The sequence below is a fragment of the Oryctolagus cuniculus genome, chromosome 4 (assembly GCF_964237555.1).
Source record: "Oryctolagus cuniculus chromosome 4, mOryCun1.1, whole genome shotgun sequence".
Taxonomy (NCBI): domain Eukaryota; kingdom Metazoa; phylum Chordata; class Mammalia; order Lagomorpha; family Leporidae; genus Oryctolagus; species Oryctolagus cuniculus.
Window position 1 is genome coordinate 15968803 of NC_091435.1, and position 20385 is coordinate 15989187.

Here is a 20385-nt window from a genome sequence, read left to right on the forward strand (position 1 = left end):
TTTGATTTAAATTTTCATTTAAACATTTATTCTTGCTTCTGATTTATTCATTTTCCTATATTTTTCTCATTTCTTTTGCATGCAAGGCTTTTTGTTTCTTTTATGGACTGCAATGTAAGCAAACCCATCCAACCAACTCCACCTCTGGAACCACTTTATCTACGGATTTAGAATGTGGCAAATTAATTCGAGAGGAGAGAGGGATTCGGACACAGTCCTCAGTTCATACTGTGTAATCAGTTAAAAAAAAAAAGGTTTGCCCATTAGAAATTGTTAACTGATAATTACTGTTGTTGATATTCTCTGTCTCCACTAAGCACAGATGACCACAACTCCCTATCCCTCCAGGATAGCAAAACTCATATTCTCTAGACTTTGAATTCAAGGCACTAGCAATTGATATACACTGTATGTAGAAGTAGGGGCATCCTCAAGGAACTCCTACATATGTGTATTTACAGAAATCTGCTCTGTCCTAAAGAGTCATCTTAGGTCCATCTTCATGCATTAAAAATGAGCAACTCCGTCCTCATGAAAAAGGAGATTCAGAGTTTCAACCGTGCAAAGCATGAAAACAAAATGCTAAAATCTGTGGACTTTCATCTTTGTGAATTTCTCCCCTTCCTCTTTCCTTCTCCTTTTCTCACATTTCTGAAGATCCACTCATTTTCAAAGTACCCAAAGCCCTTATCTTTTCAGTAAGTACATACCTAACTCCATAACAATGTTAATTTTTAATTCAAATTGATTCCACTATTTAAAATGTATTATTTACACAAAGACTCAAAGGTGTCTTAGATTTTAAAGATTCAAAAATCATGATCCAGAGAAAGAGAAACTAAACCTGAAACTTCTAGTTTCAATTCAGAAGAGCATTAGCTAAATTCAGCCTTTACTCTGGGACACACAGCACCATTAACAATGATTCCTGGGCAGAAATGCACTGATGTCCAGCTCTCAGACAATAGTTCCTTGTAGAGTTAAACAATCTTCTGTAGATTCTAAGATTCTAGATTCTAAGGAACAGTGATTTTTTTTTAAGCGATGTGTTATTTCCCTGAAGATCCAAACAAAGGTCTAAGCTATGAACTAATTCATAGCATCTCCTGTTTACTTCACACTTGGCCTCACTCTTTGCACTGATGAACGTCTTTCCTTCCCACTGTCCCAGGGTAGAGTGATTGTTCTTGGAGCAATCTTTTCTGCACATTGCCACATTCACCCTTGTTTCTCTGGACCCATCACCATTATTAATTCATTCCAAGTGTGTTGGAGAGAAGGGCAAGGAAGAGAAAATAGAGGAAAGAATTTCCATACGTATTAGTTACAGACCTCTGTGGATTTATTTCCCACCTGCATTCAAAGTGCTGTAAATAATCCCCACACTAACTCAACTTGGTGACACAGAAAGCCCATTGCATGCTTAATTTGTTGCGACAGAGAATGTCTGCTACTCCCTCGGGGCTTGTTTCCCCTTCACATGAGTAGGGGCACTGAAGATGTCTTTCATCTTCCCTCAATATGGGATCAGCTGGTTTTGTTTCCTTAATGAAATTACCTTAGGATATGCAGATGGTCCCCTAAAACACATTCCTCAGGAGCAGAGACATGATGTCTGTGAGATTTGGGGGCATTGCTTTCTCTTTGCTTAGCTTTAAATGATCTCCAGTTTTTTCATCTTCAGTCTCTCCAGCCCACCCTGTATTTCTCCAGTAACACATGTTCAAGAAAGTCGACTATTGTCCTGGTTCCTTCTTAGCCTTTTTATGTACTTTTATGAAGATATCTGCAAATTGCACTAATAGTTATTTACTGTTATTGAAGTAGAAAAACTTAGTGTTTGTCCCAGGTTAGAACTCCTGCTTTCATAACCAATAGAATCAGTTGTTGAAATAATTACATTATTACATTCATCTTAGTTTCATATTTCATTGATTCAATATAGAAAAACTATGAACTACATCATTTTATTAGTCTCAGGACAATTTAATGTCCCAAAATACTACCAAAATGTTAAAGTATTCCAGGGCGATTGATGATGTATAGACAATCAGCGTTAACAGTGACTAACAAAAATTGCCTTTCTACAGATATCATCTTTTAAAAGTATAATTAGAAGATTCAGAGAAAAAAATGACCCCTTGCAAAAATTAATATTTGTATACAACTTTTGACTGTATATCACTTGATTTTATAATTACATACTATTTTATGTCTGTCAAAAGGTTTTTATGCATGTAATTATATTTGATGCTTTCAACAATTTAATTGAAGTTCACTACGAGAGAAATAGATATCAGTAAGATAGAATCACAGACTTCAGACTCTGAGGAGAATTTTCTAAGTCAGCCAAACTTAAATTCTAAGTTGTAGTAAGAACATTACTGAATTCCTCAGAGTTTGGTTTTCTCAGCATGTAGTACTAGAACATCATTTCTAGCATATAAAATTGTTTTTGAAGGAGTATTTTTTTAAATGGGTTCCACTGGCAAACATTTTTCAAATAAGATTTTCGTAGTTTAATAACTGATAGATCATCACAAGAAACATTCCTTACTGCATGATATCTCCATGCATTTATTGCACTAAGGATTTCCAAAAAGACAGAATATAATTCAGCATTTTCCAAGCCTATTAGGTCACAAACCCTTTTTTCCTAAAGCATCTTGATACTCCCAGGTTCTGCAGGACATCTTCACGAGAACACTGGTATGATCATAAATATCTCATCTTGGGATAATGTATAAAACAGTTAGCACTGTGCCTGGCACATAATAGCTATTCAATAAATGATATTTACTATTTGGAGTAAAATTTTAATTTCTCTGATCTTCAATTTTTCTTTTAAATTATGTGATACTATTGACTTTACACATTTTCAATGAGACGTAAATGAAATAACATTATGACATTAAAAATGAAATCATTTATGAAAGTACTACTAATAAATATTGGTTCCTTCTAGAGAAAATAGTGTTGCTCTCTGGTTATGTGGGCAGTAAGTAGAATTTATCAAGTATCTGAAAACAGAACTTGGTTTAGAAAAAAAGCTTACTAATGTAGAAATTCAAACTCTGTCTGTAAGATCAAGTTCCTTTGCACAAGCAATAAAAATCAATGTCAAGATCACTGTGCTGAAGAGAAGGACTCAAATTGGCAATATATTATGATCTCTACTGGAGGTTCTGTATCTCATCTCTAGAAATTCTGACTTAATTAGTTGGGCTAAGACAATAGCAGAGTTGTTTTTGGTTTGTTGTTGTTGTTCACATGTCCAGTTAATTCCAATGTACAGGAAGATCTGAGAATCCATAACCTGAAGCATAAATTTATGCTTATAATTGGAGCTCAACAAATCATTGCTCTTTATAAATTTATTAAGTCTAAAGGTAGAACCATTAATTCCAAGTAATTTACATAACACACATGTAACATTCAATAATCAATGGACTTTTTCCTTGGAAAATTCAAGAAGAGACTGCATAGCCTTGAGAGAGAAATTTCATGAACCGATAATCTGCATGTTTAGTTGTGAAATATAGGATTTGCCCTACTCAAAATTATCAAGTGTATACTTATTGCTCGCTCGTTCTCGCTCTCTCTCTCTCTCTGCCCCTTTCTCCCTTGAGTAACCTCAGTTAGTTTCAGGTACCCATGTTCTTTATACTCTCCTTTTTGTTCTTTTATTCTACCACTGAAAAAGCCCATTCTTGCTATCATGTAAATGATTAATAAAATGACAATGACCTCTCGCCCTCTCACCCAGAAGTCATCGTATTGCACAAGAAATTTAGGAAAAAAAAGTCTTGAACATGAAAGAATTTCAAATTCTGTGTCTGCATCATTACTTCCCAGACATTGGTGTAAATCAGAATCACCTGAGGAAACTAAACTACAGTTCACTGATTCTACTTCCTGACCCACTTTCTCAGTCGCTACAGTCTAGTAATCTTCATTTTCAGTAGACACAGAAAATTAATGCTTACAACATAGCAATTTTCACAAAAATTAGAATGAATATAAGTTTTATCTAAAACTAGGTAATGTACCTGAGCCTTTCTAAAATTACCTTCACCACAATGGTGTTTTTTTAAAAAACAGTTTTTCTCACATGAAAATTTTCTCAATAGTCCTAAATACAATTGCTTTACTTAAAAATAGTTAGAAAACATGAATTTTTACTTAAACTAGTTTGAATGTGCAGTTTTACTTCAAATCAGCTGGTAAGCCTGAATTCTTATTAAACAGCAGGTCATCTGTGGATCACACTTTGTAAAATATTGTTTAAGGTTAGCAAGAGAATAAAGAAGTATTAAAAGACTGAACAATGAATTACATGTTGTATAATTTATTTCCTAATAAATCTGTCTTTAACATGATAGAGGAAGACATAAAGCTGTATATTTCTACTTTATTTCAGATTATAACTGTACATTAATTACCTTAGAGTTTCTCTACAAATTGGAATTACCTAAGGACTGAATGGTGGCTGGGAATGCTGTTAGGAAAATAAGCTTAGTCATATGATTATAAACCTACCACAGGAAAATCACTCCCAAAAACCTCACTGCAATTAACTGGCATTGTGTTATATTTTATATGAGCCGCGTATGGTAAAATAGTACCACAATAATCTCAATTAGTTTTCAAGCACATGAGCCTTCTACTACAAGGTATGTTCCTAGGAAGCAATTTAAAAGTAGCCTGTACAGCCTTTAAAAGCAAAAGGAAAGCAAAGCACTTGTATTATTGTACTATTTTCTGCACATCTAACTGTGCCAAATGGCATTATTAATTAACTCTTACAGGAAATGAAAAATTTCTGCTTGGTGCTGCAGTTTTAACTCGCCTTTAGGAACCATCTCATTATGCGCCTCACAGTTATGGAATTTTATGTCCAGATGCATAAGCATATTAAAATTATATTTGCTTTCAAAATTCTCCCCACAGAGATTGGTATCACAGAGAATGCGATTCTTGCTCGAATTTTTAAATGATTTCTGTTTGCAAACATGAGGGCATTCTTGGGACAGAAAGTTAACATCAAAAATGCATTGTGTGGTTTTGCACCATGGAGAATCTGAACTTTGTTGCTGTAGACACAAATACAGCTAATGAACCAAATTACACAACTTGTGTTCATGTCATAATGTGAATAGACACAAAAGTAGTGAGACCTACCTGAAAGATGAAATGAAGTAACAGAACTCCTTACTGGCAATTAAAAAAATTAACGACCAGAATTGTCTTTCTGTTCAGTTTTCAACTATATGGAGAATACTCAGACATAAAAGATTCAAATATTTAGATTTGTCAGCTTCACAAAAGAAGGCTACCCTAATCAGTCTGTACCAACCTTAAAAACTAAGAAACTACTGTCTGAAGATAATTTGCTCAAATTTGGTATATTTTCAGATAATTGAGGTGTATGAAGCTCCCCTTTTTCTGTGGTCTGATCAACTTATTTAGTAAGTGACATGCAGAAGTCTCTTTAATCAAGTTATTTTTATAATTGTGCAAAGAGTATTTCCTTTACCTGGAAGTCCAAACATTCATTAGTTATCAGTGATGCCAGGAAGCAACTTAAATCCATTTGGAATTCACTTTTATAAACATTATCCTTCCTGTACAAGTTGATACTGTCTTACAAAGCACACAGACTCTAAAAGATGTGTGTACCACCAGACAGGTGACATAGGAATTAGAAGCCAAGAATTTAAGTCTTCATACTGTTGCTAAATGGCAAAGGCAGATTGAAAAATCTCATTTTCTTCATTGGTGGAATCAGGAGGGTACATTTGAAGTTCTCTTTCAATCACGATATTTTTAAAAATCTAGTAGAAATAGAAAGGAAATAAAAATACAAAAGCAATGAAAATAAAAACTTTTGTTGATCGATCTTTTCTATGGTCATGTATCTCTGTCAAACAGATTAAATTCTTATTCCAATAAATAGAATTACTTTGCCCTGACAACAATTTAAGGTAGAACAACCTGCTCTTGACACAGAGAAAATGGCACAACAGCCATTATAGCCTCCAGGAGCAAGAGGGTGCCCTTCCAATGAGTTAGAAACAAATCATTGCAAACACCTTGAAAGTTACAAAAGTGGAGTAGTTTTTTGACTTTGCTGAAGTTAAAAAAAAAGTGGTGTTTTTTGACTTTGTTGAGAGGATGATCCTACAGATTAGATTTTTTTAAAAAGTGTGTACCTAGGAAGCTAGCCAAAGCTGTCCAACTGGTTATATATTCACAATTCAGGAAAGGCAGAGATAAATGGGGCTGGAGCAGAAAACAAAACTCCATTCTGTAAATGGAGCTGAAGCAATTCTGCTTAACATAGACAGGAGAAACAAAGGGAAAGAACAACATGCACTTATTTTCCACTATTTTTTTTTTAACCCTGCCTTTCTCCCTATCATCAGGCACTGCATTTTTCTACAAACCACCTCCAGGCTAAAAGTGAGTTAACACTCAACTTTTGAATTATATGTCATCTTTGCCAATTTTTCAGACAGATAGAAATCTTGAAAACCATGGTTTCAATGGTAAGATCCAGATGTTGTATTGAGTTGGTTAGTTGTTTAATTCAAAAAATTTATCTATAATTAGCAATAGCCATAACCCAGCTTGTTAAACTTGGGAAAATACAGATGATTTATTTTCTTACCTTCTTTTCCGACCCCAGACCAAATTTTTTAATTACTATTAAAAAAGACAACTGGGGGCAAGTCATAAATGATTACATGTTACCTGAGTCCTTAAAAGAAGCCTAATGACCATCCCTGAGTCCATTCCAAAGAAAGATAAAGGAAAATAGATGTCCTTGCTCCACAGAATGTAGCCCAGGAGGTATCAAGACTTGGAGAGAAGTCTTACACCCAAGTGTCTACTGAATGACAAAATAAAAGTATCTAAGTAGTAGCCTGGGAAAACTTCACAGGATCTTCCTGAATCCCAGAGAATGCCAGGAAAAACACAGAAATCCAAATCCACAGCTTTTCCCACCTAAAAGCCTTGTGGAAGGGCTGAGAGAATCAATAATCTGGAATACTAGAGGTTGGAGGCAAAAAACAGTATATGGACTTCACATGGCAATGGTGGGACCTTGGGCATCTCAAGGGACACAGCAGAGACAAAGACCAGGGTCTATGATCTGGTAGGATCTCATATCCCAGTGGAAGCCAAAGATAGATAGTAGCCATGGACCAGTACTCCTGGTGATATCGGAATTTGGCCCCCTAAAATACACAGAATGTGGCCCCTTAAAGTTCCCCAAAAGTCCCATCTGCGGTGCCAAATATGATACAGGAATTTGGGGTGCCATATGATATCACCATATGCTTATTAATAAATTCCTAATATTAATAAGCCCATGTGGGTTCTTGCCTAATATTTAGAGAATTCTGAATACCAGCATAAATGACCGAGGCAGCATGGTTCATTTTTAAGCTTTTATTCAGTGCAAAAGATGCATAGGAGAGTGAGAGCTTTATCTATGAAAGAGAGGTAGATCTAGGTTCATACTGAGTACCAGGAACCAGCCACATGGAGGAGCATCTAGGCCAGCAAGCATGGGGCAAGGTGGCCTGAAGGCCACGCACCCTGGAAGCACAATGCTGCAGCCAGCCCCGTACTGGCAAGAGGCCAGGGAAAGGAAAAAGTGTGGACACACCGTGTCCCAGGCTTTTAATCCACTTTCAAAGGGGAGTGGTCAATTAACCTGATTGTCCGGTGAACACTCAGTGTGACCAGGTAAGGGCATGAGGTCACACAGGGGCGTGGTAAAGGCATGGTCTTCCAGCTCACAAACCTCATAAATTTTAACCTGTATGCCCGCCTACTTCACTGGGACCTCTGGAACCTTTCCTCATCCTATATTGCCCTCAGAAAGAAAAGAACAAGTAAGGTAGAGGAGAGAACAATGTTAAAGTAGTCATTAGCCAGCCAAAAGACAATATTTTAAACCAAAATTGAATATTCTTGAGTTTACAAGATCTACAAGCAGAGGAGGGGACATCTGAGTTGAGTTCAGTTATTTAGAGAAGAAGCACGACTTCCCCCAAGGACTCTCTATATTAGTTGTCCCTAGTGTACCAAGTACACTACATGCCTTATGGACAACTAAAACTCTACATCAGGCTTAATTTACCTGGAGGTAAGGAACATTCCCTTTAGGACAAGGGGCAGACTACAAATTTATGGGAAGCTATTTTTATGGCCCTGCTTACCCTCTGAGCTGCTAAATTGGAGTAGGTCCTTGTCATAATAAAGACAAGGGAAGACAATCCTTACAGAATAATCTCAGGGCTTCAGTGCAGGACATCAGAGATAAATAAGAGGACCAGGGACAAAGTCACACTGGCCCCTGACAGTAACTCCAGAAAATACAAAAGCACTATGGGAGTTTTGAATTGAAATTCATATTCCTGCCATTTGTTAGCCAAGAAATTTGCTTTCCTCTGGCTCAACTGACAGTTATCCTCATTGCAGAAATATCTGACCTACTTGGGCAGACCACTTTGCGTCCCCCTCTTCAAACCCATCTGCCATATTTGTGTTTGTTCTGGAGCACGGAGGAGTTTCAGCTGCCCTGCAGTGAGATTGAGAAGCTCTGAGAGACTCAATAGACAGTCTTGGCCTGGCCTGAGGATAGGCCCTGATGACATTTCTCTTCAGGAGTCACTGCCTTCTCTGAGAGATTAAGACAGAACGGCGATAGGATTTCTCTGTGTTCTCTGCCTTCCTTCCTCCATCTATCAGGCTGTTTTATCCCAAGGAATGTGACCCTAACAGGACCTAAATGACAGATGAGAGGGCAATTCTTGGGTGCTCACAGCATTTGGATAAAGCTGTGGTTCTCACATGGTTGGACTTTCCTCCTTGGTAGAAGACACACATCAATTCTATCTTCACTCTATAATGAACCCTGTAGTCTGTGTTCTCAAAGGTCTATATTTGATATTTAATGTCAAACTTGCAGAATTCAAAGCACCAGCTTTTTCCTTCTTTCAAATACCTGGCTATATAATTAATAGCTTCAAAGACTGAGATGTCTTCTGTAGATCCACAAAAGGCTATTTAAGAGTTCAAAGCTTCAAATTTGATTCTTCTTTTTTCTTCCTATAGCATCCCAACCTTGAGGGCAATGCATATAAAGCCCTCACTGCAACTTTACAAGTGGGGCAAAGGTTGGAATTTAGAATTGGAAGAGAACATATGGATCAATATCAAAATGTTTAGGTGTCTCAATGTGAGTCCCATTTTTCAAAGCTTTCCATGAAATTATCCTTAATGTTAGAAGAGAATGAGACTACAGTCCCCTCCCCCTTGAGATTTTGGGTTGGACACCACTGGACAGCTACCCCATGTGAATAATTTCTTTTAAGAATTCTTGGAAAAATGAAAATCAAAATCAACATGGACGATGCATGCCATTCCATAATACATTTATCTTAATAGGCAAACAGGTTTCTAAAAGAAATCTCTAAATAAAAGTGAATCAGAAAGGGAATCTTTGTATATCCCATATCATCAAGCAATATTGTGGCCCCCATAGGTAATTTTTTATGGTTTGAAGAATTCAAATAAGGGAACAAGGAATTCTAGCATATGCATTCATGCAAATAGAAAAACTTAAATCTAGCATCTGAGAAGGTGAAACTGTTGACACTAGATCCCAGGGATGGGAAAAAAAATGAAATAGGGAGAAGAGATGACACTAAAGTGGTGAAAATATGACATTAAAAGAGCTAGAAAAATGAGCCAGACGACTCTACAGGTTACAGCCAAAGGAAGGGAAGATAAAAGCTTTCATGTAGGCTTACCTATTGGGTTTAAAGCCTTGGAGGTACAGGGAAATGAGGTGATCCAGTAGGGGCTGTGAATCAGAGGTTGGGATATGAGTGCATGAACACCCTGGGAAGTTTTATCTCAGTGTTTAGATTTCCTCCATCCCAAGGTTCTTGGCAGAGACACCAGTGATGAATTTCAGCTCCCCTATTAGTGCCCAGATACAAATCAAAATAAATACTATTCTGGAAGTTAATAAAATGTATATTCATACTCAATGTGTATGATCCAGTTCTTAAAAATTCCAAGGATAGGGGCATGACAGATGGCCTATGGATACTGTATAAACCCAGAAAAACCAGAGCAAATGATGCCCAATCCTAGTTCTAGAATGCAAGAACTTTACACAAAAATAGTGCACATATAAATATTCCAAGAATCTTCCTCAAGGGACCTTCCCATAATTGGTGTGGAATGATTGAAACCTGAGCTGAACTTCAGATCATCAATTATACCATGAAGAAGCAAATTCTGGGTGCAGTTAAATGACACCAAAGTCTCATATGAATAAAATTTTTCTTCCATTATTCCTTAATGTTTCCTGACTGTAGGCCCAAAACATGTAGATTTATTCCCACATTACATTTTGAAGCTAAAAAATGTTGAAGATATTAGTGTTTAGTTAAAAAAAATCTTTGAGACACTGATTCCATGGAATTATGGCAATAATTTAACCAAACCAAGAAAATAATAATAATAGTAGTAATAATCCCATTATTTCTCATAAATCTATTCCCTTGATATTCTATATTTTACTGAAAATGGTCTTCCAAAGGCTTCAAATCATAGCTTACTTTCAAATTATAAGTGGTCTTACATGAAATAACGGATCTTACATCTATAAAATGATGACAGTATTGCATGCATTCATCTCTTTCATAAGTAATATGAAAATTTATTAGACAATGTCACAGAGTGCTTCAAATGTCTTTGAACAGGAGTCTGGCAAATTAAAGGAGAAACCTACACAAAATGTAAGTTTCATATTAGATTATTGGCTAGGACAGAACTTCTTGAAAGCAGTAAGGAAATTTCTTAAAGGTACCTGTACCCAAAGCAGTTCTTCAAAATGTTCACCTAAATGCACCAGTGAATGGAGTAACTGAATGCAGTCATGAGAAATTGACAGTAAGATATCAATTTGGCATTCACAATCTGATGCCAAGTTTGCAAGCAGTAAGAAACCCAACCTCAGAAATATTAATTTTTTAGCGACTGAAAAATCAGGTCAAATTGTAGCAGAATTTTCCCTTCAACTTTTTAAAAAATTTTGTATTAATATAAAGTGAACAGATATCATATATTTCATAGATACAATTCTAAACAGATAACCTCTCTCCCTCCCCTGTAACTTTTTTTTAAGTTCTCTTCTCCTGGACCATTAACTTCTGAGACTACATATTTAGGTACAAAATAGAAAGAACATTATTGGACCTTCCACCACTTCTAGGGTAACAGTTGCAACAAGAAGATAAGGAGAGAAGATATAATTTATATTCAGGCTCAAGCTAATAACAAGAAATCACATATCTGGGGTTAATCCAAAGGAGGTGCAGTCAACAGTTAGAAAGAGAAGCCAAAGGGGAGGGTGAAAGAAAGCAAAAGGAGGCAGAAGGTAAGGAAAAGGAACCCATGAGGGACACAGCACGTGCCTGGAAGAAGCCAAAGGAAATGACTTTCTGCAAAACCCAGGCGAACAAGAAAATTTCTCTTCCTGGAGGGGGAGGGGTGCAGTTCTAGTGGAAGTTCCAGGTGCAGTCTCTGCAGCTCGCTTCCATTTCTTAATTTCCATTCCTGTAACAGAAAAGTCTCTCACACAGACTCACACACATGTTCACACACACACACACACACACACCCCACTTTTGGCTGTGTCAGGAGCAGTATAAATGATACTATTATACATTATTCCTGTAAATCCGTATGTTTGTGAATTTCCCATCACACATCATCGCAGGGATTCTTTAAAACAGGTTCATAAACAGAGATGTTATTTTTTAAATGACAATAGGATCAAAGTTAGCTTTTATTTCCTTCTCATGTTTGAGCACCTATCCTTCATAAGCATCACACAAGCTGTCATAATGCCTGCTATTCATTAAACTTCGAAATGTGTTATGGATTGGCCAAAACAAGTAATAGCAGGTGTTGAAATTTTATGATTTTAACTGAAACACTGGTATAAACAACACAGAAATTGTTAAGTAGAGCAAATTCATGAAATAAAATCAGTGAGTGCTGGGCCTCACTGCAGCTCACTTGGCTAATCCTCCGCCTGCAGCGCCGGCACCCGGGTTCTAGTCTCGGTTGGGGCACCGGATTCTGTCCCGGTTGCTCCTCTTCCAGGCCAGCTCTCTGCTGTGGCCCGGGAGTGCAGTGGAGGATGGCCCAAGTGCTTGGGCCCTGCACCCCATGGGAGACCAGGATAAGTACCTGGCTCCTGTCTTCGGATCAGCGTGGTGCACTTAGAGGGTGAACCAACAGAAAGGAAGACCTTTCTCTCTGTATCTCTCTCTCTCTCTCACTGTCTAACTCTGCCTGTCAAAAAAAAAAAAAAAAGAAAGAAAAAAAAAAAGAAAAATCAGTGAATGCCACAGAGTTAAATATTTTCACTGTGATGTATAAAATCTTATTTTGAATAAAAAGCATAATTATACTTTGCCAAGTATTGAGCTGCATATTTTATATATATCAGCTCATCGAATTCTCATAATCACTCTAGGAAAAGGGTTCTACAACTTGCCCATTTTATATTTTAGGAAATTGAGTCAAAGAGAAAATAGGGACTCTGGATAAGTAGAGAAAGCCACCGCTTGCAGTGCTGGCATTCCATATGGGTGTTGGTTTGAGTCCCAGTTGCTCCAGTTCTGATCCAGTTCCCTGCTAATAATCCTGGGAAAGCAGCAGAAGATGGCCCAAGCCTTTGGGCCCCTGTACCCATGTGGGAGACCTGGATGAAGCTCCTGGCTCCTGGTTTTGGCTTGGCCCAGCCACAGCCATGGCAGTCATTTGGGGAGTGAACCAGCAGAAGGAAGACCTCTCTCTCTCTCTTTCTCTCCCTCACTCTCTCTCTCTCTCTATGCCTCTACCCTCCTTCTCTATAACTCTGACTTTCAAATAAATAAATAAATCTTAAAGAAAAAAAAAAAGATAAGACCTCACCCAGTCCAACACAGATAATAAGGAACACAATAGAACTTTTAACTACAGCACTCTGATGCCAGGGGCCAATTCCAAGGAATAATTAGTGGCCACAATTAGATCCATTAAAATATGAGCTCTGCCCACTAGAGATAAGTAGCAGGACCTAGAATCCAGGCTAGCCAAGGAATTTCCAGTCCCTGAAACCCCAGACAGTGTTACTGGTAGCATTCCTTTGCTTCTGCCGCCTGTTGAAGGAAGGAGTTAGATGAATGTACTTAGGGATGACAGATTTCAACTCTGATGTTTAAAAATAGGCCAGCGCCGCGGCTCACTAGGCTAATTCTCCACCTTGTGGCGCCAGCACACCAGGTTCTAGTCCCGGTCAGGGCGCCGGATTCTGTCCCGGTTGCCCCTCTTCCAGGCCAGCTCTCTGCTGTGGCCAGGGAGTGCAGTGGAGGATGGCTCAAGTACTTGGGCCCTGCACCCCATGGGAGACCAGGAGAAGCACCTGGCTCCTGCCATCGGATCAGCGCGGTGCACCAGCCACGGCGGCCATTGGAGGGTGAACCAATGGCAAAGGAAGACCTTTCTCTCTGTCTTTCTCTCTCACTGTCCACTCTGCCTGTCAAATAATAATAATAATAATAATAATAATGATCTTATGGCTTTATGAAAATAAAGGAGTTCATAAAAGCCCAAGCCCAGAAAAAGAAGCTTGAGAAACTACTTAATTTTGATTCTGATTTACAAAGTCAAACTTTATACATGTGCATGAATACTGAGATTATAAAAGAAAAATTAGTTAATGAATATGAGCCCCTCCCATGCCACTCTGGACTGAGAGATGACCTTCATACTTTCATTTCCTGTGGATATGAGAATGTGTGGTTTATTTGGACTCATGGCCAAGGGACCTTAAAGGTCATCTTTCTTTGTGACTACAGCAAAACTTGAAAAAACAGAAAGGTCAGCCCCAATATCTTGCCATTTTCTTTTTGACAGTTGGAGACAAAATGAGACTCAAAAAGAAATCATTGTGACCAAAGACAGAGAAATCAGACCACCAAAAATAACGTGGTTGTATTCACCCTCACACAAGCAGCAATAAATAAATATTTGGGGTAATCTAAAGAATCTGATGTTTGTAGTAACAGAGAAGTCTAAACTTTGGGGGAAGGATTTCTTTTTTAAAGAAAAATTGTAAACATTTTAGCCGTATTAATATGATAGGATCTATGACTGTCTCTCTACCAAAAATCGGAAAAGGAGGTTTCAATGCGTCTTTTCCTCATTGTATCTTTTATGGAAGCCACACCTGGAGATTGATTTTAGCTGTTTCAGTGTAAAATGAAATGAGAGGTCTAAAATGAAATACTTGGGAGCTCAAATGAAACAGAAAGATTGGAACATCTCAACTTATATTTTTATGGGAAAACAATTCACAAAGCTATCTATTGTGATAAAAAATAAGAATCAAGATGTAGCTAGACAATTTCCAGGGAAAGCAATTGGATTTTGGCAGTCCAAATGGACTGAGTTCAAATAGAGAGTTTCCTGGGGCCAGTGCTGTGGTGTAGCAGGTAAAGCCACCACCTGCGATGTCAGCATCTCATACAGATGCTGGTTCTTGTCCTGGCTGCTCCACTGATGATCTAGCTCCTTGCTAATGGTCTGGGAGAAGCAGTGGAGGATGCTGAACTGTTTGAGCCCCTGGCACTCACATGGAAGACTGGATGAAGCTCCTGGCTTCTGGCTTCTGGCTTCAGCCTGGCCGGTGCTGGCTGTTGCAGTCATCTGGGTAGTGAACTAGCAGATGGAAGATATCTGTGTGTGTGTGTGTGTGTGTGTGTCTGCCTCTCTCTCTGTAATTAATAAATAAATCTCTAAAAATTGTAACAAATAATTAAATAAAGGATTTTCCTCTTAAGTTATTTAATATCTCTAATAGTAAATTTCTCCATCTATATGAAGAGTATAACTCCTTTATAAACTTACAAATAAGGTTTATATATCAAGTGTTTGTAAATCTCCTGATATTCCCTTTCCTTCATTGCCTCCTTCCATTTTATTGATCTTCCTAAAACCAGAAATGCCTTGTGCTAACAAACCTTCTTCCACTGAAAGAAATTTCTCAGCAGAGTTCCCAAAGTCCTAATACAGCATTATCTATCAGAATGACAGTATAAAATGACCATTGGATCTTATTTGCAACATATATAAACCTTACATGGAAAATATTTTTAAAAAATTATGATTCATTTGCGGTATACTTGCTGCAACATTTTTTGATGTGTAATTCATAAGAAAACACTTTGGAATTTTTTCTTTGTGTGGCATGACATCTCTAAATTTACTGAAGCCACAGCTTACCACTTGAAATAAAATTAACATGTAAGGTCTGGATTTTCATTGTTTTCGTAGCATAGAGAAGTGGAAATGAAATTAAATCATGTTAAAAGAGCAAAAAATTTCATACAAGTGGCATACAAACAACTTGTTTTTTCTCTGGTAGCCAAAAAGTTGATATCCAGAACCTAAATTTCTACATCTGATTTTCAATTCAGTAGAAAATTTTTAAAATTACTACTTATCTAAACTAGTATCAAGTCCTTTTTGAAACAAAGTGAATGTAAACTTTCATTTTTTTTTTAATCTGGGAGGTGGGGGTGGTGGAAGGTGGACGTGGAGAGATCATCCAAGTGCTGGTTCACTCCCCAAATGCCTGCAATGGCTGGGGCTGGGCTGGCACTGGAATCACAAGCTAGGAACATAATCTAGGTTTCCAATGTGGGTGGTAGGAACCCAATTACCTGAACCATCACTGCTGCCTCCCACTGGTCTGCATTAGCGGGAGACTTGAGTCAATAGCTAGAGCTGGGACTTGAACACAAACACTCTGATATGAGATACAGACATCTTAACTGCTTGGCCAATGTCCACTCCTTAAATTGTAAATTTTCCAAAATACATGATGCACAGGGATATGCAAGAATCACACTAGACAGTGAGTACTTTGCAAACACAGGACGCCAATTTCTTCTTTTAAGGCATTCCCAACCTTAGAGAAATCAACTAATTTCATTTTGTCATTTGACTTTTAGCCATATCCATTTTGTGAGCTAAAGGGACAGAAGCGATATTTGCACTCCCATAAGCTTTACTAAAGGTCTCGAGTTTTTGGAAGATTTTTTTTATGGTAGGAATAACACTTGAGAGCTACCCACTTAACAAATTTTAATCCTATAACAATATACTGCTATTAACTCTAGGTACGATGTTGTACAGCTTATGTCTAGAATTCATTCATCCTGCATAACTGAAACTTTTATACCCAGTGAATAGCAACTGTACCCATTGTCCCCTCCTTCTAACCTCTAGTGAGACACAGCTCACTCTCTGCTCCTGTGAGTTTGACTATGTTAAATACTTCATATAAATAGAATCATGAGCTCTTTGTAGTTTTGTACTTGGATTTCTCACTAAAAGATGGGTTAATAGTAACCTCATTAAATAACTGCTTTATAGAACCCCATATAAGATTGAATCTATCACTCAAAGATCTAAAAGAAATTACAGCAAATTATGTTTTATTTGGTCATTTATATACTGTGCATGTGAACAGACATAGTGTAACTGTAGTGGATATGCATATATATATACTCATATATATCATCTGCATATGCATAGCATTTTATAATCATAATGCCATTTTCTTTTGTTATATTGCATCAACTTTGCTGTGTAGTTCACTACCACATTATTTTTCATTTCAACCACAGCTGCATCATTGCTGCTGCCAGAATCTCTGTTTTTTTTTTTGGAGAAAATATACAATTTAAAATTGTTTTTTTTCTTTTTTTTTATCAGAAAGGAAAGTCATCAAGAATTAGATTTTATTTTAGGAACAAAGTAAGGTTTCATGGGAGAAAAAAACAAAGCCTTGGTGTAGAGAAGGTTTGTTCATTTTCTATAGCATTACTGAAGTGTCCGTATGCCTTGATAAACCTATCAATGTTTGGATCATCTCAATGGGGGCAATGACTTAATTTAACTCTATTTTGGTGTCTCAGCAAAGGTAAGTTTTCTATTTTGAGAGTCTTGGTTTTTTGTTTTCTTTTTTTTCTAACTGGGTCGTTTTATACTGTGCATTTGTGAATGAAATCCCACCGCTTGCCCAAGTAGAAAAAGTGGGTGGCCAGTGGGTGGAGGAGGAAGTGATGGGAGCCAATTGGTTATGGCAGAATTTCCCTGAGACCATCGTGTTGTGTTCCTAAGACCCCAGCAGTGACAGGTCAATGGCAGGAGGGACACAGGCTCGGTTAAGCTGATGCTGTCTTATTTCATGTCCTCTAGTGTCTCTCTTTCAATGCCATCATGGAAGAACTTGGAATCTCACTCAAAAATCAGAAAAAATTAAAGAAAAAGTCAAGAACTAAGGGGAAATCTTCCTTCACAAGTATCCTTACTTGTCATCAGAGACGAACTCAGAGAAAAGAGACAGTGGCATGAACTGAGAAAATATTGTTGAAAATTTAGGGGAAGAAAGTGGATGTGCTCACCAAATATTTTTGGAGAGAAGATTTCTTTGAGTGTATGATGTGTTTCCATATATCTATATCCATAATCTGATTATGTATACAGATATAAGAAATACGAAATTTTAAAAGTTCACATAGATACTACGTGGGAGGTGACATCAGTTCTTTTTGAAATGAATTTGTATGCTCACTTATTTTGCATTTTCTCTTTTGCCTCAATAAATTGTTGTGTGTGCTTTCTAAATAATAATAAACAACAGGGTTTTTTTTTCCAGAAAAAGTTTGAGTCTTGATTTGTTCCTCTGTACTTGTTGCCAGTGACTCTCTTCAGTGGTTGAGTTTGTTACTTCGAAGGATATTCTTAACTGTTATACAAACACCATCACTGGGGGCCAAGTTAAAAATTATCTTTAGTTTATACTAAGTACCTGGTTATCATCACAGAGGAATACATCACTGTTCTAAAACCAAATTTTCTAAGTGGTTTAAACAGTACCTGGAACATTGAGTATACCATAAAAAGGATATTAACAAGTAAAAATAAGTTCCAAAATTCAGTATCTGCTGCATTCTTGGCACCACATTCTCCACAGGTGAAGAGGTATGGTCACTGACCTCCCATTGTTTATTACGAAATGAAGAAGAAATTCAGGCCATTACTCAAAGAAGAATCAGAAATTCCTCAGTGGAAGTCAGTAGCTGGGGCAGCATGCAGAAGCATTTAACTGGGGCGGGGGGGGGGGGGAGGACTCTGCAAGATGACACAGACATAGTCAAGAAAGGAGGTACGTAAGATGGGGCAGACAAGTGTTCCAATCTAAGAAAGCAGCGTATTGGGGGCCATTGAAATGAGAGAAGACAGTCACAATATTTGAAGGAAAATGAATTTGATGCAGCTAAATTTAAAGTGCAGAGGAGCAATGAGCATGACAGGTAGCAATCCCCAGGGCTGAGGCAGAGAGAATTGAAGGAAAGACTGGAAAGAGAGAGAGTGGCTCATCAGAAGGCTCTTTCAGGGGCCAGCACTGTGGTACAGCAGGTTAAGCTTCCGCCTGCAACACCAGCATCCCATAATGGAGTGTTGGTTATAATCCTGGCCATACTGTGCTTATGATCAGGTGCCCAGCTAATGCACCTGGGAAGACAACAGATGACGATCCTAGTATTTGTGTCCTAACACTCATGTGGCACTAAGCTCATGACTTTGGCTTGGTCCAGCCCCAGCCATTGTGGCCATTTGTGGAGTGAACCAGCCAAGGAAAGCTCGCTCTCTCTCTCTCTCTCTCTCTCTGTCACCTTGGCGTTCAATGAACTAAATCAAACTTAAAAAAAAAAAAAAAGACAAAAAATATTGCCTCGGAAAACACTGGAAGATGGCCCAAGTACTTGAGCCCCTATACCCATGTGGGAGACCCAGAATAAGCTCTGGGCTCCTGGCTTTGGATCCGCCCAGCTCTGCCTGTTGTGGCTATTTGGGGAAGGAACAAGCAGATGGAAGATATCTGTGTGTGTGTGTGTGTGTGTGTCTTCCTTTTTCTCTGTAACTCTGCCCTTCAAATAAATAAAATAAATATATTTTTTAAAAAACTAATGCATTATGTTGTTTACATTAAAACTAGTAGATAGAAATATAATGGGCCGGCACCGCGGCTCAATAGGCTAATCCTCCACCTAGTGGTGCCAGCACACGGTGTTCTAGTCCCAGTCGGGGCGCTGGATTCTTTCCCGGTTGCCCCTCTTCCAGGCCAGCTCTCTGCTGTGGCCTGGGAAGGCAATGGAGGATGGCCCAAGTGCTTGGGCCCTGCACCCCATGGGAGACCAGCAGAAGCACCTGGCTCTTGCCTTCAGATCAGCGCGGTGCGCCAGCCGCAGCGCACTGGCCGTGGCGGCCATTGGAGGGTGACCCAATGGCAAAAGGAAGACCTTTCTCTCTGTCTCTCTCTCTCACTATCCACTCTGCCTGTCAAAAAAAAAAAAAAAAAAGAAAGAAAGAAAGAAAGAAATATAATGAATAGCTAGCTGAAAGTGGTCTGAACTGATAAAATATCAGAAGGAGAAAATGCAAAGTGTATTTACTTCACTAAAAATTATATGCAAGTCATTATATTTTACATTTTATAATATTTTTTCTCATTTTAAAAATTTTTCTTAAATTTCAAGAAGAATTACTCTTTTTCTTCACATACAATTACAATAATTTATGGGAAACAAAGTACAGTAAAACAACTTCTAATATCTAAAATATATTGTCTTTCAGTATGACAAAATATTTTAAGGTACACTAACATCTTTCTTCTTTATTTATTGATAACTCAATTTTCATCCCGGGCTTATAATGCTTGTCATGACCAATTTTGTTAAAATACATATTGTACTAAGAAAAACTGAAGAATAGAAAAATTGTGAAATAGCAAAACTTTTAAAACCTACTAAGAGCAGGGCATAATCACCAGCTTTTCTCCTTGATACTTTCATCCTGAAACCATAGTTGATACATATGCACGTGCTCATATTCCTGAGTGTGCCTATGTGTTTTAAGGTGAAGAACAGAGTAAGTGGATGAGTTCACAGAAGAAAAAGAAATAGCAGAGTCTCTGGAACCTGGTCAAGAAAAACCCCTGGGAACAACCATTAATCTTTAAGATTTTCATCCCATTCACTAAAGAACAGTGACTCATACAGAGTTATGTGGAAATCAATGGCAAAGTTAATTAAAAACTAAATCTAACGTTTCTTCCTTCAGCAATTTCTTGATGTTAAAAGAAAAGATTGCTCAGGTGAGATATTCAGAAACAGAGGAAGAAAGCAAGGTCAGTTCTGGTTGAAAGATAATGTTCAGAGTTAAGATTTA

At 37.8% G+C, this 20385-nt stretch overlaps 1 protein-coding gene across 10 annotated transcripts in view; it reads left to right on the plus strand.

Moving 5' to 3' along the window:
• The window catches only part of GRIK1 (glutamate ionotropic receptor kainate type subunit 1), a 437503-nt gene extending 419682 nt beyond the window's left edge, over nucleotides 1-17821 (plus strand). For 4 of the 10 annotated variants that reach the window (XM_070071886.1, XM_002716785.5, XM_008267173.4 and 1 more), the window contains 2 exons: nucleotides 16864-16950; nucleotides 17350-17821. In XM_070071886.1, coding sequence (XP_069927987.1) covers nucleotides 16864-16950; nucleotides 17350-17505 — 243 coding nt within the window. In that variant the 3' untranslated portion in view covers nucleotides 17506-17821. The other 6 variants (XM_017347204.3, XM_051819208.2, XM_002716784.5 and 3 more) reach the window with 4 other exon arrangements.
• The last annotated feature ends 2564 nt before the right edge of the window (nucleotides 17822-20385 follow it).